This window comes from Balaenoptera physalus, assembly GCF_965194825.1.
Source record: "Balaenoptera physalus genome assembly, chromosome: 10".
Classification (NCBI taxonomy): Eukaryota; Metazoa; Chordata; class Mammalia; order Artiodactyla; family Balaenopteridae; genus Balaenoptera; species Balaenoptera physalus.
The window spans coordinates 74,833,335-74,857,636 of record NC_138889.1 but is presented as its reverse complement, the minus strand read 5'-3'; the positions used below and the strand labels follow the sequence as shown (position 1 = coordinate 74,857,636).

At 49.1% G+C, this 24,302-nt stretch overlaps 1 protein-coding gene across 2 annotated transcripts in view; it reads right to left on the bottom strand.

The window, feature by feature from the left end:
• The window catches only part of OTOG (otogelin), a 93,685-nt gene that overhangs the window by 56,645 nt on the left and 12,738 nt on the right, over positions 1–24,302 (bottom strand). Inside the window, exons 10-21 of one of the 2 annotated variants that reach the window (XM_082476945.1) lie at positions 23,816–23,944; positions 22,855–22,963; positions 22,519–22,565; positions 21,878–22,023; positions 14,271–14,403; positions 13,199–13,376; positions 11,472–11,596; positions 10,370–10,582; positions 8,603–8,795; positions 7,152–7,226; positions 6,708–6,751; positions 5,020–5,179 (exon numbers count right to left, since the gene is read on the bottom strand). In XM_082476945.1, coding sequence (XP_082333071.1) covers positions 5,020–5,179; positions 6,708–6,751; positions 7,152–7,226; positions 8,603–8,795; positions 10,370–10,582; positions 11,472–11,596; positions 13,199–13,376; positions 14,271–14,403; positions 21,878–22,023; positions 22,519–22,565; positions 22,855–22,963; positions 23,816–23,944 — 1,552 coding nt within the window. Of the gene's footprint in view, positions 1–5,019; positions 5,180–6,707; positions 6,752–7,151; positions 7,227–8,602; positions 8,796–10,369; positions 10,583–11,471; positions 11,597–13,198; positions 14,404–21,877; positions 22,024–22,518; positions 22,566–22,854; positions 22,964–23,815; positions 23,945–24,302 lie in introns of those variants that run through there. The other variant, XM_082476944.1, reaches the window with a different exon arrangement.

Below are 24,302 nucleotides of genomic sequence, written 5' to 3'. Positions count from 1 at the left end.
ACCGACATTTATACAGTCAATTGATTTTTTTAAGGTGCCAAAATAATTCAATAGGGAAAGTAAAGTCTTTTTTTAAATGTGGCTAGAACTACTGGATATCCATCAGAAAAAATAAAATGAAACAACTCCATTTTACAGCATATACAAAATACAATAATTTTAGATAGATTATAGATCCAAATGTAAAAGCAAAATTTATAAAGCTCCTAGAGGAAAACATAGACGAATATCTTTGGAACTGTGGCAAAGATTTCTTAGGACACACAGAGCACTAATCATAAAGAAAAAAGTGATAAGGTAAACATCACCAATATTTTAAACTTCTGCTCATCAGAAGTTTTTAGACATATTAAGACACTATAAGTAAATGGATAGGCAAACCACAGACTGGGAGAAAATATTTGCAATACAGATGTCTGACAAAGGACTTGCATCCAGAATCTATAACTTCTGCAACTCAATTTTTTTTTACAAGCAAAGTTATTTATTTATTTATTTGGGCTGCACCGGGTCTTAGTTGCGGCACGTGGGATCTTTAGTTGCAGCATGTGGACTTCTTAGTTGCGGCATACATGCGGGATCTAGTTTCCCAACCAGGGATCAAACCTGGGCCCCCTGCATTGGAAGTGCGGAGTCTTAACCACTGGACCTCCAGGGAAGTCCCTACAACTCAATTTTTTTAAAAATCAGCTAAATAAAAAGTAGGCAAAAGACTTGAATGGACACTTTACAAAGGAAGATATACAAATGGCCAAACAACACATGAAAAAGTACGCATCATTAGTCATTAGGGAAATACAAATTAAAACCATAATGTTATTTGACTATGTTCTCACTAAAATAACAAAAATGAGAAAGACTGAAAACATCAAATGTTAGTGAGGATGTGGAGCAGCCAGAACTCTCACGCAATGAGAGGCTGAAGTCGTACAAATGTTTTAGAAAGTAATTTGGCAATTTCTTATGTAGTTAAACATACATCTACCCTAGGACTCAATTCCATGCTGAAGTGTTCATCCAAGAGAAAGCAGCCTTATTTAAAATAGCCCAAACTGTAAATAACCCCAATATGCATCAACATTTGAGTGGATAAATTAACTATTGTATATTCATACAATGGAATACTACTGAGCAATAAAAAGAAACAAACTACTGGAAAACGCAACAACGTGGATCAATCTCAAAGACATATGCTAAGGAGAAGAAGCCAGACATCAAAGGGTAGATACTGCATGATTCTACTTTCATAAAGTTCTAGAACAGGCAGAGACTATCTATGCCAAAATGAAGAACTATGGTGGAGGGATGGGGGAGGCAGTAACTAGGAAAAAGCATAGGGCTCGAAGGAATTTTTTGAGGGGACAGAAGTGTTCTCTATCTTGATGGAGGTGTGGGTTACAAGAGGGTATAAATTTATCAAAGCTTAGCAAACTGTATACTTATAATCTGTGTGTTTTACTGTATATAAATTATGCCTCACTTTTAAAAAATTAAAAGGAAAAAGAGTGAGACACGAAACATTGATTGGAAGCTCCATATTTAAGGGGGGGCCATCATTTTTGTTGTGGAACCCCCAAAATGTCAGTTTCTAGAGTTTTTTTTCTCTTGGCCCAGCCAATTTGCAGGAGAAGAATCATCTTTCATTTCTGGCCTGGGAGGCAAAAACTTTGATGCCACCATCCTGGGAACCAAGCTGGGGAAGAAGCCTGGGTCCCAGCAAGCTTTCACTCAATCTCCCTATTTTCACTCTACATCTCATCCCTGCCTGTGTCCCTGAGAGCAAAGCCTCTGACTTGACTTTTCTAGAAACTCTTACCACCTTTCTCTGCTGGATGGGGTTAGGGTATCTGGGAGTTTAACTGCTCTTTACCCAGACTTGCTCCTCATCCTCCTGTCTTGCTCCCACCACCCCTCTTTCTGAGATGCCAGGAGCCTCCTGTTCCTCAAGCCGTCAACACCATGTAGGCTGTTTCTCCTTGGCCTTCCTTCTCTACAAGCATCAGCTGTCATCCTCTGCTCTGCAAGGTCAGTTTCTACATAGCCACCCTCGTTCCTTCTTCAAAAACTATTGACCCATCTCATGCCACTGTCATCCCATCCCTGCTCCCTTTGTCCCTGGTGATTTATACTTTTTTTTACTCCACTACCAACATTTCATCGCGATTGTCAGAGGAAGCAGGAATAAAATAAAAAAGCATGTGCTTAATCCACAGTGCTCTACCTGAAGCCACTTAACCTTTCTAAGCCTCCGGTTCTTCATGTGTAAAACGGGGATAACGACGTCTTCTTCCCAAGGTCATTACGAGAATTTAATTATAGACCTGGGCACACTACCTAGCACTTAGTAGATACACAGTAAATATTGGTTTCTTACCCTTCCTTTCCCCATAATTGCATCAGACACCAGTGATGGGCTGGCTCACCGCCTTCCATCTTCACCCCCAGGCCCTTCCCTGGCCCCCACCATCCACCCGGGGAGGGGACCTTTCCTGCCGCCCACCATCCACTGCTCCCTCCTGGCCCTTTGCAGACCTGCCTGCATCCCTAGCACCTTCTGTGTGCCCACCACAGACAGGAGCATGCAGAGAGAAGCTCGGGCCTCTGTCTCCAAGGTGCCCTCAACTTGTGGAGCACCCTCTCCTTAACTGTTAAGGGACCCTCTTGTTCCAGAACCCCCTCAGAGGGCATTTGCACAGGCATGGGATCCAGGTGAAGGAAGACAATGCCATCACTCACATAGAGTGCTTATTCTGTGCCATTTTACAGGTGAGGAAACTGAGCCTCAGGGAAGTTAACTGACTCACCCAGTAAGTGGTGGAATCAGAACTCAAGCCTGACTCCAGAGTTCGTGCTCCTAACCACTGTACTACACTACCTAGTGGCCCCAGAGCCCTTGGCTCAGCACCAACATGCAAAGGAACTTGGGGCAGCACAGACAGCCCCAGATCCCTGCAGTGGCCCAGGAGGATTACACACACCCAGAGATTCTAAGAAACACCATGGGGAGGGGCACAGGGACCGGAGGCCCAGAGGGCCCCAGGCAGGGGTTGTTAGGTATCACTGGGAGCCCTATCCCAGCTCCCAAGGGAATGTTCCACTATGGCAGGAAATGCCTGTCCTTCCTTTACAAGCGGAGACTGTAACAATTTCCCTTTGACAAGCCCCTATGGAGTGTGTATAAGCTCCTCATAGGGCATTTGATACAGCTCATGAGCCACTAGGGCAAATACCCCAAGAGGTGATGGGGGTTCAACACTACGAAGGGGAAGAGGACAAGTTTCTCTGGAGCACTTACTGTGCCCGGCTCCTTGCAGCCGCTGTCTTCTTTAAATCTCACAAGAATCCTGCACGGTAGGTGTTACTCAATTCACAGGTGAGCAAACTCAGGCTCATAAACATTAAGTGACTTGTCCGACATCACACAGCTAGTGACAAACATTAAGTCCTCTGGACTGTGGATGCTCTTGGCACAGCGCCAGGACCCGGACTGAACTTTGGGAGGCCAGAAGCAGAGGAAGAGGATTCAGGTACTGTCCTGCTCAGACTGGTCCTGCAAACAGCCAGCCGGGCCTCACAGACAAGAAAACTGTGGCCCAAGTGGTCATGTAACTTGTCAAAAGTCACCGAGCCCTTAGAAATCTTCACATCCTATCCTAGCGTTTGGAGCCTGGGGATTGAAAAGGGAGCCCCACTCTGGCTTTGGGATCTTCTGAGTTAAACTAATCCCTAATGTTGGACATTGCTTTAGAACCTTGCTACTCAAAGTGTGGCTCCTAGACCAGCAGCACAGCACCCCCTGGGAGCTTGTTAGAAATGTGGAGTCTTGGGCCTAGGGTCCTGTGTGAGTTCTCCAAACCTCACAGGGGTCCCTTGTGGATGCCCTTGCCTGGGAAAGGGCAGGCTCATAAACCACATCATGACCTCTGAGTAGGGGACCAGACTCCAGGCCTCACAGAGCCAGCATGCTCTGGCCAAAGGGCAGGGTTTGCAGTAAGCAGAGTTGGGTTTGAGTCATAGATCTCTGGGCAGACCACTTCCCTGCATCCCACCCTTGGCCTCAATTTCTTCATCTGCAAAATGGGAATAATGATCCTCCCCTCCTTTCTCCCAAGGATGCTCTGAGATTGAAGGAGATCATTATATCAAGGTGTTTTATAAACAGCAAAACTCCAACTGACTATTCCCTCCCCTTCCCACCCTAGAAGCTCTGACCCCCTTCTCACTTCCTTTGGCTGCCAGGCCTGGGCTGGGACTCCCAGCTGAGCCCTGTTCTCTGCACAGGCTGAAGGACACAGCCCAGTGCTGCCAAGTCATGGGACGAGGTGCCCAACTGTCTTCTCAGCCTAGACCTGAAGCAAGACCAGCATCAGGAACGAGAACGGGCAGAGCCGGGCGCTGGGCCCCTGCAGCCACCTCCGCACGCAGAGCACCCAGGAGGCGACCTACTAAACGCAGCTCATGCGGATCACCCAGCTGTGATGGCAGCATCTCGGGCACCCAGGAGGGAGACTACTTCCACGGGGGGGGGCCTTTCTGTTTCAAGTATTACAGGGGACTGAGCCCTGCACCTGGTCAGAATTTTGCAGGGATGAAGGTTGAGAGCTAAACACGGGTTTCCTCTCTCACGGTCTTCAGCCCATGAGGCCTCTAGGGTATGCCCGGCACCCACCCAGTGGTTGGCACCTCATTTAATCCTCCAACAATCTCTTGAGGTGGTAGGAATTATTATTATTCCCATTTTACAGATGAAAAGCTGAGCCTCAGAGGAGCTAGGCCCCGTCCTTGTCCAAGGCCACATGCTGGTGAGAAGCAGAGGCAGGTGGACTCCCCTGCGGCTTGGCCCCCCACCCTCCTGCTCTTTCTCAGATTCTCGCTAGTCATTACACTGCCACTGGCCAGCTGTGGGCTGGTGCCTCCCTGCAAGGCTGTGTGAGGTTTTCCCTGCCCCTCACTCCACGTTATGGTCCCTGGCTCTGCCAGCCTTCGGGAGTGGTAACCCATGGCAACACAGATACATACCCTTGGGGACAGGCGCATCCTGAGAGGCAGGGGCCACGGGCTGGCACGCTCAGGCTCAGGTTCAGCAGCTGCTGCTCACACGTCCTCTCCCTGCTCAGCTCAGGGTCGGTGTGCAGGTCACTGCAGTTCACAAAGACCTGGCCTGCTGGACAGGCAGCAGCTGGAAGAGGAGAGGGTGGTGCTGGCAAGAGCCTGGACACTCAGCAGGATGCCTGGAACACCTGGGCCTGGGGTGGGTTCCTGGGCGGCGGGAGGGGGTGGGCAGGGAGACCTGGGGACCAGCATCTGGAGGATGCAGGCAGAGATGGGACTCTGATGCTTTCTCATGCCCTTGCTGCCCCTCAGGCATTCCTTGGGTTCCCAAGTGCACATCACAGTGGGCGGGAGGGGTGTGTGCTGTCCCACAATAGGACAACCACCACCAGTACCAATTACTGGACGTGTCCTTTCCACCAGGTACTGTTCCAGGCCCTTCATGTGCATTTTCTTCTTCAATCCTGCAACAACTCTGTGAGGTATTACTATCCCCTATTTTCCCATATAATGGAGAGAAGTCACTTCTGCTTTCAAAGGCATGATAAGGTGAGAGGAAGTGCCCCAGAGGGACCAGAAGAGGAGCCAGAAAGAGGATAGCCATGCAGTGTGGCAGGGTGGCCAGGGGACTTTTAACAACATGGAAGTCAACTTCCCATTTACCTGTATTTCTGTGACATAAACCCTCTCTCTCTCCCAGAGCCTTCAGTCATGTCGGCCGTATACACTTATACCATGTGAGCGATCTTTTTTAGGAAAATCAGTAAAGGGGGGCTGAGTTCTATGCCCACCCTGGGATGGAACAGAGAGAAAGGGATAGCTACAGGAGATGAAGTAAAAGTCCTAAAGGGCTTCGAAACCTGAAGCCAGAAACAACAAAAAGAAAAACACTCTCAGGGACATACACGAAATGTGGGGAGAACATAGTAATCTAGGTTATATACAAAAGAGGAAGTGAAGGTTCAGAGAGGTGAAGTGAGTTACCCACGGCTGCACAGGTAGTGAGTGCTGGGCAGGATTTGAACCCAGGGCTACCTGAGTTTGGAGGCCCTGCTCTTTGCCACCTGCCGTATGACTATTCTCTGATCTCCTCTGTGCCAATCTCCATACTTAGTGGCATCATTCGCCCCAGGAGGCCCTCCCTGAAGGCTCCAGCCTCCTTGCCCTACCACCTCCAAGGCCTTCACAGGCTGATCCACCAGTGTGTCACCCTGATGCCCCCATCTCTACTGCCTGTGAGCGTCTCAAAGGCTCAGCCTATCCTCCCCACTGCTGTGATCCCACATCCCGCACTGGACAGAGAGTCTGCCTCAGCAGACACGTGATGGTTCAGACAGAGGAAATCCAGGACCCAGGGGAGGTCAAGGGACTGTCCAGATACCTCAGCTGGTTACCCCTGAGGGAGATGGAGTCTCAGCATCTCCTCGAGAAGCAGGAGGGACAGCCACTTGAGTGGGGCTGAGGTTGGGACAGGATTTCACAATGCCACCCTCCAAGCTGGAGCCTTTCCCGAGAGGGCAAGGAATACAGAAGGCTCGGTGTGGCACAAGACCTGGGGTAGGGTGTCCCTGTCCTGGTCTGTCCTCGAGCTCTCCACCCCCCTCTCCACAACCCCACTACCATGAAGGAGGCCCCACCCTCCCTGTCACCCTTACCTGGGGCTCTGCTACCACAGCTCATGACCCCATCTTTGCAGTGGCTGCGGGGAGAGAGAGAGAGGCACTGAGATCAGCCCATCCAGTCACTGCAGGGCCCGGAGACCTCGAGTTACTGCACTCAGGTTACTGCAGGATTCAGAGAGACATGCCCACTTCTGTCCCTGGCTCCCTGTGCAGAGGGGGAGGGTGGGTGTCGCTTCATGGAAAGTTTTGCACTGCTGTATTTTCTTTAGTCAGCAACTTCTATTTAAAGAGAGGATAATAGGACTACCCTGGTGGTCCAGTGGTTAAGACTCCGCGCTTCCACTGCAGAGGGCGCGGGTTCGATCTCTGGTCTGGGAAGTTCCCGCATGCCCTGAGGCGCAGCCAGACTAAGATTAAAAATAATCATGATAATAATAATAAAGAGAAGATAATAATGCTGCTGTCTAGGGAGCTCACCAGTGGCCCAGAGACGGGATGTCACTGTCTCCAGGGGGATAATCCGTTCCTTGGAAGTGGCAGGAGCACTGGTTCCTATAAAAGCCGGGAACAGAGAAAGGTGAGCCAGCTCAGGAGCCGGGGCAGGGACCGCCAAGGACAGGGACCGCCCCCCTCAGCCAGCCAGGGGCATTCAGACCCAGCATCCGTTCTGATGGCTCGGTGCCTCTACCACACAGGTTGTTAAAATACTGTGAACACCAGGCTAGGCCCTCCAAGTACGTCATCTTTCTAGCATAAGGTGGAGAACCTTATGCTACCGTCTCTGCAGGCTCCTCTTTGTAGGTCATCTGAGGCCAAAGACTGTGTTGCCTTCTCATATACCTCTCACGGCACCTGCCGGTTACGGCCAAGTGCAGGCCTTGAAGCAGGGCAGTCGAGGGCTGGAAGGGATGGCTGAACTCATCCAACCCCAGTGCTTCTCACCACCTTCTCCCTCTCTAAATCCTCCTCCGCCCCATATAACCCTCAGAGGCTCCCTTCGCTGGCAACGCTCAAACTCAAGGGGTCGGGGCAGGGCACACATCTGGATCTCAAGGGAGCACTGTAGCTCAAAAAGGCCTCTGAGTGAGTCAAATATGCCCCCTAAAGGGGCTTCTCTCCAGCCCCCCCATCATTCAGTTGAATGTGATACCATTTTACAGATGGAGAAATAGGCCTGGAAGGGAACAAGGACCTTGCCAGTCAGCCCCGGGGTCCTGTGAGGTGAGGTCACCACCTCCCACCTCCCCCCCAACTCTGCCCTCTAGACACACCGAGAACGCCCACAGGCCGGTCTCAGGGCCTTCCCCTTGTGCCCCTCCGCCTGGAGCACTCTTCACTCAAATCTCTGCTCAAATGTCACCTCATCAGAAAGGCCTTCCTCCCATGCTCACTTCATATGACATAACAGTAACCCCTCCCTGCCCCAGGACCCTCTGTTCTCACTCTGCTGTATTTGGCTTTATAGCTCTGGTTACCACCAGCCCCATTAAGGATCTGTTTATTTGCTTATTATCTGTCTCACCACCCAGAATGTGAGCTCTGTGAGGGCAGGACTCTGTTTTGTTCGTTGCTGAATTCCCAGGGCCTAGAAATGTCTGGAACATCCTAGGTCAGTAAAGATTTGTGGAAGGAGAGGGGAGATGAGGGCAGAGACCCGGTTGGCTCTGCGGGGTTGTTCTGTCTTGTGGGGAAGCTGGGCTGAAGCAAAGAGCCAGAGCTGAGAAGAGAGGCCAGGGAGGGTGGAGGGGTGTCTAGAGGAGGAAGCCCACCCGACCACTGACCCAGCTTACCCTCCAAGCTCTGCCCTGAGATTGTGAGATGAATAAAGTAGAGATGTGAGAGGCCCGGTCAGGCACCCCAGTTTCCTATGCTCTGGAGACCCCCGGCCTCATCACCACCTGACACAGAGCTCAAGCCAGCCTGCTCACCTGGGAACACAGAGGTCAGCCTGGGTGTCCAGATAGGTGTCTGGTGGGCAGGCACAGCCCTCCACACACTCGTCCCCGCTGAGGTCGCCGCCACCATCAACTCCACAGGCCTCAGGGCCGGCTAGGTCCTGGCAGGTTTGTCCACACGGAGCCACACAGGGGCTGTACTCCTTGGTAGCCTCACAGGACAGTGCTGTAGTGAGGAATGTAACTGTGCTTTGTTTCTCTCTTACTCACAACTGTGTGGGGTGGAGTCATCATCATAAAGAGGAGAACTGAGAACCAGAGAAGTTAAGACATTTGCCCAAGGTCACACAGCAGGTCAAGGTCACAGCTGAGATTTGAACCCAGTCTGCCTCCCACTACACCAGAATGGCAGAGCCACAGAGGTGGGTCCCACCTCCCAGGTTCAGCCTGGACCCTGCCATTGGTATTTCCTTTTCTCTGCAGGGCGTTCCTATTAGGTAGTGATACTGGGGAAGGAGTGGAAGTCACTGCCCCCTGACAGCCCTGCACTCACCCGCAGACACACATGCACAGGTGTGTAAATACACACACACTTCTGCCTCTCTCGCTTCCATGGGTTATGAAGATCAATTGTGCTCCCTCCAGCAGCCTCTCGGGGCCCTTTGTCCAAGACTCAGGGTTGCCCTCTCCTCATCTGGACACCATCCCACTCCCCTGGGGTCTGCCACAGCCTGTCAGGGCCAGTAGAGCCACCTAGACTGCCAAGTCCAGTTGTTCTCACCCCAGCTGCACATCAAAGCCACCTGGGAGCTTTTAAAAATGCTGACCCTGACCAGATACATTGTTTTAATTGATACTGGAGGTGGCTCAGATAGGTGCATTTTTTAAAAGTTCCCATGATGATTCTAATGTGGCCCTGTCCAACCAGCTCTGGAGAAACTTTGACTCAGAGACGGGCAGGGCCTTGTCACAGACACACAGAAAGTTACCTGCAGGGCTGTAATAAAACTCAGGCCTCCTGACTCCCAGTACAGTAAGCACCCTACATACGAACCTTCGAGTTATGAACTTTCAAAGATGTGAACGTACTATAGACCTATTACAGTACAGTACTATACAGCCGATTGTGTTAGTTGGGTACCTACACTAACTTTGTTTGACTTACGAACAAATTGAACTTACGAACATGCGCTAGGAACGGAACTCATTCATAAGTAGGGGACTTACTGTACTGTGCCTTCTCCATTTATTCAACAAACATTTGCTAAAGCTTACTGAGAGTGGGGCCCTGTACTGGGGCTGGGGGCACAGAGATGACTAAGACATGGAGAGGTGTGTGGCCTGGGGTGGGAGTTGGGGTGGGTACCGGCCAGCCCAGGCCCATTGAGCCACGTGTGCACTCAAACCTGAGGGCCACACAGCCAGTGATCTTTAGAAAGTTCACTCTGGCAGCAGTGAGAAGAGGCTATAGAGACACCTGTTAGGTAGCTGTGACTAGGGTGGTGGCAATGGAGGTGGTGAGAACTGGCTGAATTTGCAGTTGACCAGACTTACAGGACTTGGAGGTGGACCGGAGGTGACACGTGCCCCAGGTGTCAGGCCTGGGTAATCCATGGATGGGGGCCCTCAGCAGAGATGGAGAGCACAGGAGGAGAAGCAGTTTGGGAGGAAGGGGTGTTAGGTTGGAGGAGACTGTAGGATGTCCCAGGGGAGAGTTCAGGGGGGCAGGTGGACACTCAGATCTGGAGCTCCGGCTCCTCCAGCCGTCCTCACATGGGCACACAAGCGTGGGGCACTCACCACAGGCTGGCAGGTGGGCGCGGAAGTCGACGGGGAGCCCATGGCGCTGGCACAGGCGGGCATAGTGGGCCAGCGTGGCACATAGGCAGGGCTGCCCACAGCGGCAGGCGTCCCGGCGGCACTGCTCAAAGTAGGGCACGGGGCTCAGGTACGCGGAGCAGGGCGCAAACAGCTCCCCAGTGAGCACGCTGCAGGACTGCAGGGCATAGGAGGCTGGAGACAGACAAACGGGCTGAGGGTCAGAGGTCTGGTTTGCCTGGTGCCCCAGGCCCCAGTCTCTCCCTCCCTCCCTCCCCACAGCTCAGGGGACTCTGTACACGGGAGTGTGTGTGTATGTGTGTGCGCGTGCACAGGCACTCGTGCAATGCATTCCTCATGCCAGGCATGAATCCATATGCCAGAAGGAGTCAAGGGAGTGAACGAAACAGACAAAAGTCCGTGCCCTCATACAGCGGACATTCTGGTTGGAGAAGACCATCACTAGACGACTTACCTAGTAAATTAAAGGGGAAGAATCTAAGGAGAGACAGAAAGCTAGGAAGGAGAATGGGGATTGCAAGTTGGGGCGGGAGGGGAATTGTGATTTTAAACCCAGTGGTCCGAAGCCCTCAGTGGAAAGATGTTTGACCAAAAACTTGAAAGAGGTGAGAGAGTGAGGCATGTGTCTATGAGGGAAAAACATTCCAGGTGAAGGGAACAGCAAGTGCAAAGACCTGGAGAGGAGAAGGACCAGGCTGTGTAGGAAGAGAGCAAGGAGGCCAGTGCAGCTGGAGGAAGGGGGAGGGTGGGAGATGAGGGGAGGAGGAGGTGAGATAAGGGGGATGGGAGGAGAGCGTAGGGCCTGGTGGGGCCACTGTGAGGCCTCAGACTTTTGCCCTGGGTTGGGGGAGCTGGTACAAATGTGTGTGTAGGTGACAGGGATAGGACGTGAGGTTCCCTTCTGCCGGACCCTCACCAGAAGTGAAGCCCAGTCCCCTCACCGCACCTTCTCCTTTCTGATCACTCCTACCCCATGTGGTCAACATCCTCATGCCCAGGTTCCCGTCTCATCTCTCTCAAACCAGTCACACCCATCCTCCCTTCCCCTCCCCGATCACCTCACCGGCTTGCAGGTGCACATCACAGGGGTCCAGCGGGGAGCCAGAGACCAGCGGGAAGCAGGCGGACAGTGTTTTCCAAGAATTGCCAAAGAGTTGTGAGGTGCTCTCAGGCACACCCACTGGGGACCTGCAGCCACGGCAGAGCCACATTCACACACTGGCCCACGTGCACCCAAGTGAACGTACAGTATACACCCAGGTAAGCATCCACCTGCTCATGTACACACGCGCGCACACACACACAGAACACAAATATATGCCAGACACGCAAACAGCCAAGGGGATCTACACAGACACATTCAAACACATACAATTACAAATGTGCGAGCATACACACACACATCACATTCAACAGGCTCCAGATGGGCTTGGGGCCACACACTGTCCCACCCTCACCACCCACCCCAGTTCTTCAGGTCAGAAAGAGATAGACAGGGACGCCATCAACCAAACTTCACCACATTAGGACTTCCTCTTCCCTTCCCCAAGGGCAGTTCCCCCAAACTCCTTTGCCCTCCCTCTCTCTCCAGGTGGGAAATAGTCACATGAGGGGCAATAAAGGGGGGAAGGGGAAAGGCATGTTTCCTAGACAACACCAGTCTCCAAAGGTCACCGAACTGGGTGTAGATGGTAGAATGGAGAGAGATCATAGTGTCCATGAGGGGCAGGTTCTGCCTGGCGCCCACCACAGGCACGTTATTGCTCCAGAGCAGTGAGAACACTCAAGTTACACACAGAAGTATTGCCACCCAGAGTTCACAGTTAGCAGCATGGCAAGCAGCCCACACACAAAACAAGGTCTGCCCCTACCATTCTAACCAGCTGCCCCAACATCAGCTCCACCAGGCAAGGCAGAGTAGGATGCTACATTTTAAAATGTACACGCATAGAAAAGCTCTCAGGTTTTTCCTGTTCTTGCTTTTCCGAACAAATTCTCATTTCTGTCTGAAGAAAGCCTCTCACGTTTCCTTCTGCATCACCCAACGCATGTAACTTGAAGGACTGGCCAGAACCTTCAGCTGTCAAGATCAACCCTTTGTTCTCCCTTCTGGAAGGTCTGACTCTCGTCCTCTCTCAAATTCCTAAACTGTGTCCATGCCTAGATAGACTTTCTCTCAACTCTCTGTCAGTCCATGGGAAACAGCCCTCCCCAGAATACTGGGAGGCTCACAGGATTTAAACCACCAGCACCAGGCAGGAGAGGTACGTGAGTTAAAATGGCCTGGTGGGATAGAAAGCAAGGGTTTTGGCATCACTGGTTTACTGGGGGCTCACACTCATCTAAAAGTGTTCACAACCAGTTAAAACAGACAAAACCGTGAGCCAAATCAAACTCAGCCTGAGGTCCACCCATTTTAAGACCTCACTGTAAAACAGTATTTCTCAAGGTATCTCTCTAGACCTCACAGACTAGAATCACAGAGGTGTTTACTAAAAATTAGATTCCTGGGCAGTACCCTAAATCAGATTCTTGAAGAGTGGGGCCCAGGAATCAGCATTTTAATAAGCTCCCGGGATGATTCTTTGGCGCAAGAAAGACTGTGAACCACTGTCTTAAAGAAACATACTTAAATTTAAATGTAGAGGACTAAATAATCAATGGTGCACGTTGGGAACAGTGAGAGCCCACGGCAGCCCAGGAGAAACGTTCCTAGGCAGTGCCAGCCCGCACACATTCTTAAAGGGCCTGCCTCCCCCTCTCCTTCCAGTTCCGGGTCAGGGCACGTACAGGAAGTCGTCCTGCGTGTTGCCGTTGAAGGTGCCGCAGAGGCCCACAGTGTCATCTACCCATCGCTGGTCCACCTGTAGGTACAGCCGCGGTCCTTCGCGGTCGTAGAGCACCCGTACACCCACGTTGGTCCTCACGCGCAGGAACACGGACGAGAGCCTCCGGATTTCAAAGGCGTCTGGGCACACAACGGGAGCGGGGATGTAGGAGGTTCGGACAGTATCACCCCATCCACCGCCACCACCTGCATGGCCCACGCTGACCCCCATACCCAGCCCAGTCTTCACACACAGTGAGGCTGTGCCTGGGGGTTGGTTTGGGGAGCCTTGAGAAAATCCTATTCAATGATGAAGTCAGGACCCAGGGACAACCTACTGTAGCAGCTCCCGCTGAGAAATTTCTTCCAGCATCGAGTGCCAATTAAAGCTTTGCCTCCCTAAATAAGTGGTATGTTTCCTTCTCTAGCAAAGGAGAATTCTTAACTACCTATTTTTTTTTTTCCACAGTGACTACCAGGAAGCTCACAATACGATTTCAGATTCAATTGTAGCAATTTTAAGTTTTAGATTCAGTTGTAGTGAATTTTACACATTTTGTGGCTTTTGCCTTTTTTGGGGGGGGGGCAGGGCTCTTTACACTGTTGCATCTCCCCTCTTCTCAATCTTGAGCCCTTATCCTTTTTTCTTTTTTAATTTTTTTCTGGTGCCATTTTATTTCTTAATAGTTTTGCCATTTTTGTTAGATGTGCTTCCTACGAGCTATCACAAATCCCTTGTGAAATCAGAAAGGATAATAATTAATTAATAGATAGTGAGAGTAGGGATGGAAGACAGCTCCATTAATATCCTAATGTTAGGAGAAGCCATCATACTGCCATGAAGCCCATTGTCATGTTGGGATAGGGACAAAGATAATTTTATAAGTCCAGAGTCCATGTTCCTGGGACCAATGTGTCCCCCTGGCCTGATTCACCCAGTACTAGAATGTGAGCTGTTGCCCGTGTGGCAGAGCCTTTGGCCAGAAGAGCCTGGGCCGCCACCTTTCAGCTAGGTCTCATCCACCAGGGCCGTACCGTCTGTGTAGGGTGGCGTGACCTTGTACTGGTCAAACAGAAGGACATCCCCTGCTTGGGTCAGGGTCACCTGCCTCCGAGGGTCCTGATGCAGAATCACTGACACTGACTGGACACAGACTCCATCCTGGTTCTAGAGAGAAAGGAAGGCCAAAGGGGCAGAGTTAGTCTGTCTTGCCTGCTGGTCCCAATAGAGCCCTCCAAAGGCAGGGATTTCAGCACAGTCTGAGGCTAGGGGCAGCCTCCTCACAGCGACAGAGGCCCAAAGGACATTAGGGGTCCTCTAACCAAATGCTTTCATCTGGGGAATGGGAAGGCAGAGGCACAGACTGGAGAAGGTTAGTGGCAGAACTGGGATAATACAAATAAAAATGATAGTCAACCCTCAGGCTATGACACAGAGCAGAGATGGACCCCAGATGACCCAGAGTCCAGCCCCAGAAACACTGGCTTCCCCACCTGACTGCAATCCAGGGCTTTAATTTCATCCTTTTATGGATGTTTGTGTAGCTCTTTCTATGTGTCACATCCTGCAGAGTATCAAGCTCCACTCATAAGCAGGCAGGAAATGAGCTAATATTCTCTAGGCCTCAGGTTCTCATCTCTGAAATGGGTGGTACACATTGGGCCCATTCATACCTCCCTTCGACAGAAGATGGTCACACAATCATACATGATGAAAATGATATAGTCCCTGCCCTCAAGAAGAATAGATATTCGTGTGGGATACAGACATTAAATAAGTAATTACAAAGTTGGTTAATTATTATTGTGATCGGTGCTGAAAACAGGTGTAGGGTGCTAGGAAAGCATATAGTGAGGGAACAAGACTTGGCCTGCAGAGATAGGAAAGGTCATCCTAGGGAATGATAATAGTAATGTAAAAATAATCATAACAATAATATAACAGTTATACTACAATATTATTATAACATAATAATAACAGCTAACTTTAGAGTTATGTTCAGGTACCATTCTGATATTTTTAAACATATTTACACACCTAATCATCATAGCAATCCTACTCAGTAAGTACTACTAACAACTCCATTTTGCAGATCAGAAAACTGAGGCATGGGAAAAAAGCTCAAGAGCCATTTGAGCTGAGATCAGAAGGATGCATAGAAGCTGGCTGGGCAACGGAAGAAGGCGATGGGGAAGATATCTAGGCAGAAGGAACAACCTGTACAAAATCCCTGACAGGAAGGCTTTTACTGTATTCAAGGATGTAAAAGAAGACCAGAGGGGTCAGAGCCCACTGGGCAAAGTGGTTTAAGTTTCAAGAGGTAGGTAAGGGCCAGCTTAGGCAGAGCTTTGTAATATTTTTGGACTTTATCCTAAGTTCAAAGACAGCCAGAGAAAGTGTAACAGGAAAGTAATACAATCGAGCACTGAAATGAACTGATCAGAGCTTGAAACATTTCAAGACATTGTGCAACCAGTTATGACCTTTCTTTTAAGTTTCTGCCCAAGGGGACAATCCCTGAAACAGCTCAAAATCATCGTGCCTTAAACATCACCTTCTTTGTCAAACCCACTTATCCTCTGGTCCCCCCTGGACATGTCACTGGTGCAGGAAGAAAGCCTGCACCTTTAGTCAGTCTTAGGTTCAAATCCTGATGTCACTGAAAGCCATAAGACCCTAAAGAACGCACTTAACTTCTACAAACCTCTGTTCTCTCCTCTGCAAAATAGAGATACAACATGTGGTTGGTCCTCCCTATTGGATACACATAAGAAAACAGTGCATGAAATACTTTGGGGTTGCATTTGTCAAAGCCACAGAACTTTACAGCATAAAGAGTGAATGCTAACGTGTGCAATTTAAAAAAATCATGTAGGAGGTCAGGGGATCCCAGAATGGAATGCAGACTGTGATAAAAGAATCTAATATATTACAAATACATGAAACAACCTCACTAAAGGGGTTTTGGGGAAAGCTGTTGACCTAAGTTACTTTGGAAATAAATGGAGTTTGTAAGACTAAGAGCAAAAGGAATTGTGCCTAAGCACTGCACTCTACTCGATAAAGTTATTTCCCATGGAGATACAGGATAATAATTCTGATACTCTTCTACATGTATACTGGAATTGAACAGTTAGGTAAATGGATAGGTGACTAATGGAAGCCAGGTTTCTTACTGTTGGAGTGGGTGTTTAGAGATAAGCAAGGGGAGGAGGCTAGAATGAGCCATATGGTAGTACCTTAGAGTCGGAACATGAGAATGAACTCCTGATTAGCACAAAACAAATGGTTATTTATAGAAATATTTATTGATATGTGTATATATGTTGATTAGACAAGGATATGCATGGGTTATTCATATACTTCCTTTCTCTGTCAGCCGAAATGACCTAAAAGAAATGATACCCCAGTAGCAATGAGCATACCTAGTGCCCACGTCTTGGTTTCTGACACCATTCTCTAATAAAAGGAACCAAGAAAGTCTGGTAATATTTTTGCAGAAACGGCTGATTCTAGGACTGGGACAGGAAATATATGAGATGAGCCTGGTACATGTTGTAGGGCCGAAAGGTTAAGGAAGTACATACACACACACAGAGTGATGGAGGTGTGTCAAAGGGACACAGGAGCCACATGAAAGACTGCCCAGTGGCCAAAGCTGAACAATCTGAGTAACAAAATAAAAAGTATTGGATTATAAACCAAATTATAAAATAAATATCCATGAGTGCATGCTGATATAAATGACTGAATAAATATATCAGGGAGAAAAAAACGAATCTGCAGAAAAACTTGTGTAAATTCTGTGCCTTCAAGGAGGGGAGCATAACTCCCCATTCTTCAAGTGTGGGCTGAACATGACTTTTCTTCCAAAGAGAAGGAAAGTATGGAAAGGGGCAAAAAAGAATAACTTCTCGGTGGCAAACACTACCTCAGCTAGATGGTCAAGGTCAATATCAACAATAATAAACCATGTTGATAGTGTGTACCCTTGGTAAGATGTGATGAAAATGACACCTTACCTCCGATCTTCATCCCCAAAACCCACAACCCCACTCTAACCATGAGAAAAACATCATACAAATTCCAAAAGAGGGGCATTCTACAAAGTAAGTGACCAGTATTCCTCAAAACTTTCAAGGTCATCAAAAATGAAGTCTGAGAAACTATAACAGCCAAGAAGAGCCTAAGGAGATGTGATGACAAAATGTAATGTAGTATCCTAGAACAGAAAAATGACATTAGGTAAAAAACTAAGGAAATCTGAATAAGGTATGGCTTTAGTTACTGATGTATCCATACTGGCTCATTATTTGTAATTAACGTAAGATGTTAATAATAGGTTGTGACAGGCTTTCTGGACAACATCCAACCTTGGATCGGGCTCAGCTCTTCCTCCTGATGGCTGTGGGTTGTCAGAAATGCCCCAAGCCTCTGTAAGCTTGTCTCATTTAAAATAGGGAGAATAATAATAACTACCACGTGGGGGTATTTTGAGCCTTAAACTAGATGCTGTACGCAAAAGTGATTGAAGTTCCTAGCACTGTGCAAGTATTTTTCATCACCCTCTCTGTTACTGTCCTCACCCCACCCCATTCTGTTCACCCAGACTGAAGTCACAGCTTCCTCTTTGACTTTTCCTGCTTCTCTCCCACATCCCCCCTAACTTTACCAGCCACAGTCAGCCAGTTGCCAAGTCCTTCTGCTTCTGTGTTAATGCATTCTAGAACATTCCAACCTCACTGCCTTTCTCATGTGCTCTAATCCTCCTGGATTGCCCCCCTTCCTCCCCATCCTCAAATATACATATTTTATGTTTCTCTTTCCAGGCCCACTTTTTAGGTCACTCAGCTCAAATGCCACCTCTGCCATGAGGCTTTCCCTCCTCCTTTCTTCTACCCCATAGGGGTATTTCTTCCTTCACAGAACTCCCCTCTTACAGCACTGATCGTATTGTATCTCATACTGAAGTAACCGATCTGAGGACATGACTGACCTCCCACATCAGGCTGTGAGCTCCGGCGGGTAAGACCAGGTCAGATTCATCTGTATAACCCTCACCGTGCCCAGCACAGGACTGGCCCAAAGCTGGCCCTCCATCAGTTCATCATCATGGATGAAGTCACAAGGAGGAGACCCGGCTCATGGTAAAAAGAACGTGCTGTCAAGAGGCGCCATCCAGCACTGAAGCAGGTTACCTCAGGCTGAGGCTGGCCAGCCAGTCAGGGACACGTTAGAGAGAGGGCTGAGTAAGGGACCCCCCGAGGTCCCACAGCCCTCCGGTATTCTAAGACGCCAGACCTCCATAAGTGGGAAGGAGCCCAGCTGGGCTGTGTCTGTCTGCCTTGCCTTTTGCCACCCTCAGTATGTGATGAGAGTGACCCAACTTTTGAGGACAAGTATTCTCTTGACTCAGACAGCAGCCAAGGTCAGGGCCAGGCCATTCTCTGGCAGAGAAAGGGGTGGGGGTCACTGAGGCCTAAAGAGGGAGAAAGCCCAGACCTCCACCTAGTCCACAGCCCAGCATGGGTCCCCAGGGCCAGTGAGGGGCATGTCCAGCTGATGTCTGCTCACACTCAGGGCCCTCAGTGCTGGGGCTGCAGAAGCCAGCAGGGAGGAGGGACTGGGGGTGGCTCCCCTGGCTATGGGTGTGAGCCCCTGCTCCTCTATGCCAGGAGAAGCTTGAGTGCCACCCAGACCAGGACTGGTGAGGCTGGCTAGCACGGTCAGCTCAGGGACAGTGCAGTCACTACTGAGAGACAAACAAGCTCACATCTACCCCAGACCTGCAAATTGGCCTTTTTCTCAGTTATGTTCACAAGTGGTTGACACAGCTCAGGGCTCACCTCCTCTAGGAAGCCTTTCCTGATCCACCTCCTCCTCCCACCCGACATCTGGGTGAAACAATAACAGGGAAAAGTTCCTCCATGGAGATCTACTCTGTACTGTCCATGTTGTCACAGCTCCTGTAACATAGTAGGTTATGGGGGTCTCTTGTCTGCCTCACCCACCAAACTGTAAGGCCCAGGAGGGCAGAGCCAGGTCTAATTCATCCCAGCCCCAAAGACTTAACATAGCTTCTGGAAGAAACAGATGTTCAGTATATGCTGAATGAACGAATGAATAAACGAATACAGAGATGTTGAAGGTACAATCCAAGGAAGCAGAGATTAAGTTGAATTAGACAAAGTTTAGAGATTTTTTTTTTACCATCACATCAAAAAGAATAAAATACCTAGGAATAAACCTACCTAAGGAGGCAAAAGACCTGTATTCTAAAAGCTATAAGATGCTGATGAAAGAAATCAAAGATGAAGCAAATAGATGGAAAGATATACCATGTTCTTGGATTGGAAGAATCAATACTGTCCAAATGGCTATACTACCCAAGGCAATCTACAGATTCAATGCAATCCCTATCAAATTACCAATGGCATTTTTCACAGAACTAGAACAAAAAATTTTAAATTTGTATGGAAATGCAAAAGAACCCAAATAGCCAAAGCAATCCTGAGAAAGAAAAATGGAGCTAGGGATTTCCCTCGTGGTGCAGTGGTTAAGAATCCTCCTGCCAATGCAGGGGACACGGTTTCAAGCCCTGCTCCAGGAAGATCCCACATGCTGTGGAGCAACTAAGTCCATGCGCCACAACTACTGAGGCTGTGTGCCACAACTACTGAAGCCCACGTGCCCAGAGCCCATGCTTCACAACAAGAGAAGCCACCGCAATGAGAAGCCCGCGCACCGCAACAAAGAGTAGCCCCGACTTGCCACAACTAGAGAAAGCCCATGTGCAGCAATGAAGACCCAATACAGCCAAAAATTAATTAATTAATTAATTTAAAAAAAGAAAAACAGAGCTGGAGGAATCAGGTTCCCTGCCTTCAGACTATACTACAAAGCTCCAGTAATCAAAACAGTATGGTACTGGTGCAAAAACAGAAATATAGATCAATGGAACAGGATAGAAAGCCCAGAAATAAACCTATGCACCTATGGTCAATTAATCTATGACAAAGGAAGCAAGAATATACAATGGAGAAAAGACAGTCTTTTCAATAAGTGGTGCTGAGAAAACTGGATAGCTACATGTAAAAGAATGAAGTTAGAACATTCTCTAACACCGTATACAAAAATAAACTCAAAATGGATCAAAGACCTAAATGTAAGGCTGGACACTATAAAACTCTTAGAGGAAAACATAGGCAGAACACTCTTTGACATAAGTTGCAGCAATATATTTTTTGATCCACCTTCTAGAGTAATGAAAATACAAACAAAAATAAACAAATGGGACCTAATTAAACTTAAAAGCTTTTGCACAGCAAAGGAAACCATAAACAAAATGAAAAGACAACCCACAGAATGGGAGAAAATATTTGCAAATGAAGCAACTGACAAGGGATTAATCTCCAAAATATATAAATAGCTCATGCAGCTCTCTGTCAAAAAAAAACCCAATCAAAAAATGGGCAGAAGATCTAAATAGACATTTCTCCAAAGAAGACATACAGATGGACAAAAAAACACATGAAAAGGTGCTCAATATCACTAATTATCAGACAAATGCAAATCAAAACTACAATGAGGTATCACCTCACACCAGTCAAAATGGCCATCATCAAAAAGTCCACAAACAGTAAATGCTGGAGTGGGTGTGGAGAAAAGGGAACCCTCCTACACTGTTGGTGGGAATGTAAATTGGTACAACCACTATGGAGAACAGTATGGAGGTTCCTTAAAAAAACTAAAAATAGAACTATCATATGATCCAGGAATCCTACTCCTGGACATATCCCTGGAGAAAACCATAATTCAAAAAGATACACGCACCCCAATGTTCATTGCAGCACTATTCACAACAGCCAAGACATGGAAGCAACCTAAATGTCCATCGACAGAGGAATGGATAAAGAAGATGTGGTACATATATACAATGGAATATTACTCAGCCATTAAAAAGAACGAAATAATGCCATTTGCAGCAACATTGGATGGACCTAGAGATTATCATACTAAGTGAAGTAAGTCAGACAGAGAAAGACAAATATCATATGATATCACTCATGGGTAGAATCTAATTTTTTCTAAATGATATAAATGAACTTATTTACAAAACAGAAACAGACTCACAGATTCTGAAAACTTATGGTTACCAAAGGGGAAATGTGGCGGGGGGCAGGGAGGGATAAATTAGGAGCTTGGGATTAACATACACACACTATTATATATAAAATAGATAACCAACAAGTACCTACTGTACAGCACAGGGAACTCTACTCAATATTCTGTAATAACCTATACGGGAAAAGAATCTGAAAAAGAATGAATATATGTATATGTATACCTGAATCACTATGCTGTACACCTGAAAATGACACAACATTGTAAATCAACTATATTGCAATAAAATTAAAAAAATAAAAAACAATGAGGCCCAGGACAAGGAAGTGACTCTCAGCTAGCAGATGTTCTGGAACCAGAACCCAGTCTACTGCCCCCTGGCTCTGCCCAGAAAGAATGGACAGCAGGATGAGTGGGCTGTGGAAGGACCTGAGGCCCTGCCCTAAATCCCCAGCCTCTCTAGGGGACGGCAGCCAGGGGTGGCTGGCTGGATCAGGTCTGGGGTCCCAGCCCTTACCAGGCCACATGGGGCATTCTGCAGTGTCACTGTGAAGGTGCCCGAGGAGCGGCTCTTGGCGAGGATGTACTGACACGTGGCAGGGAACGTGTAGTGGCGGCCATCAAAGGTCGTGAAGTGGATGTCGCCAGTCACTGAACACTCGGCTGAGGGGCAGAGAAAGGCAGCTAACCCAGGGGAGCTGCCCCACAAGGAGTGCCTTTCCCTGCAGCTCTGAGCATGAAGAGAAGACGGCACCCTGTCCTCAGGTATCAGGGCAGTGTCTGGAGCCCTGGCCCTCCCTTTGAGAGCCCAGCTCACTGGGGAGATGCAGCCCTGCCCCCGCAGGCCTGTCTGAAGGGAGATGCAGCCCTGCCCCGAGCATCTCCCTCTGACAGGAGACCAGGCCCCGAGCACGGAGACCAGTCTCGGTCCAGGCCCCCCACACCCAGGAAGGAGCCCAAGAAAAACCCTCCCTAACAGGGGTGGAGCAAAACCCCTTAATCAGGCAAAGCAGCTCTGAGGAAATGAAGAGGGGCGTGCTGAGCCAATGGAACTGAGTGACTGCCCACGCCAGCAGCAGGCCTGGCCCCCAGAGCTTCCCTGCCCTAAAAGCTGTGGGACTGGTAGGGGGGTAAGGTCCAAGGTGGGGCCAGGCATACCTGGGCAGACAGATGTGCTGCACAGCCACTTGCCCGCAGTGCATGTGCTGAAACACAGAGACCAGGGGGGCAGGGGCTCACCCCTCCAGGACTAGGATAGACGTCGGAGGGTTGCAGTGTCCGCAGAGCTCCTGCCCCGCCCTGAGTCTTCCCAGCTCTAAAATGGGTGGTGGAGATTCCACCCATAGAGTGGCTATAATGAGATCTCCTGACTCAGAGATGCTGAGTGAGCACTCCCATGTGGTCAGGCTCCCCGATCCTGGAGGGGCAGCCCTGAGGGAAAGCCCCAGAAGTCACCGCCTCCCCCTTCCCCTCTCCCCAGCAGTGGACACAGACCAGGAGTTGCAGTCTTCTTTCACCACAGAACCAGTCGGGTACAGGGTCCCGTGGAACTCACAGGGACACTCAGCTGGTGCCACGCAGCCCCCATCCTCGAAGATCAGCCCTAGGGTGACAGCAAAGGCCCACTTAACTTACCTCCATTCTTGTTCACAAACCTTTCATGGCTCTCCAGGGCCTGTGAAAAGCAGCACGTCATCCACACTCTTTCACCATCCAGCTCACTTTCAAACTTTCTCCTGTATAAATGCTTAATCCCCTCTGAGCAAATAATCCCACTTTCAGACCTTTCTCAGAGAACAACCCACCCCAAACAAAATGCATACTGACTAGCTTCTCCTCCCCACCTCTCGAAAGCCTGTCACTGCATGTAGAACCAGCTTAGGTGCCACCTCCTCCAGGAAGCCTTCCCTGACAGTCTCTCTTCTTGAAATGAATCCCTATATCTCTTCTTGTCTGAACCGCTGAGCTGGTCCTCACCAGATTATGCCCCAGACTAGAGTCATGTGTGTAAGTGTCTTATCACAGCAACCTGATTTTGATCCCTAAAGTCAATGACTGTATCTTTATATTTTTTATCCTAACCCCCAGCCTAGCCATGTGAGCTGCACACTATAGATGTGCTGCAAACGTATACACCATGAAAACAGTATGTGGATGAATGTTTAAGCAAATGCATGTGTGATAAATGAATAAATGAATGACTGAATGACTTGTCCTCATCTACACACCTTAAAAAGCTCAGTCCCAATGAAATTAAATACCCTGATGAACCTCTCAAGAGCCACAGTTCTGCCCCTACTCTCACCTCCCTTAAGCCATCCATTCATTCATTTATTCACTTATTGTTTGTTCCTTCATTCATTCTGCAAACAAGCATCCTCTGAGCCCTTGCTCCATGCCCATCTGTGTCGGGCCAGGAAGAGGCTGCCAGGCACCCACACCACCCCTTGCATACCGTCGGGGCAGTAGCAGCCGTCCACACAGGTTATCTCGCTGTCCACACAGGATGCCCGGGGCTGGCAGGAGGCGGGGCAGCAGGCGATGCACTCGTTGTAGATAAAGGCCTTCTCCTTGCAGCGCACCGCTTGGAAGGAAGGGAGCAGTATGGCCTGACAGCTCCCTTCTGGCCCCAGCTCTGCCAGGACCGACCCAGGCCCCACCCCAAGCCCTGGGGTCAGGGGTGGGAGGGCTTTGATTTTCCTGATTCCCCTAGTCCCAGTGGGAGCACCAGGTGACCAGGAAATTAGTGAGAGCCTGGGAGACGCTGAGAGCCACCCTGGTGGCCCCAGGCCAGTCCCTCCCTCTCTGAGCCTGTTTTCCCATCTATCACATGCAGATGCAACCTTAGGGCTTAACACTCTGATAACTGTGGTTCTCAGCAGGACAGGACATTGAGCTGAGGCCTGGGAATGCCACCCACAGCCCCAGGACAGAACTTGTTG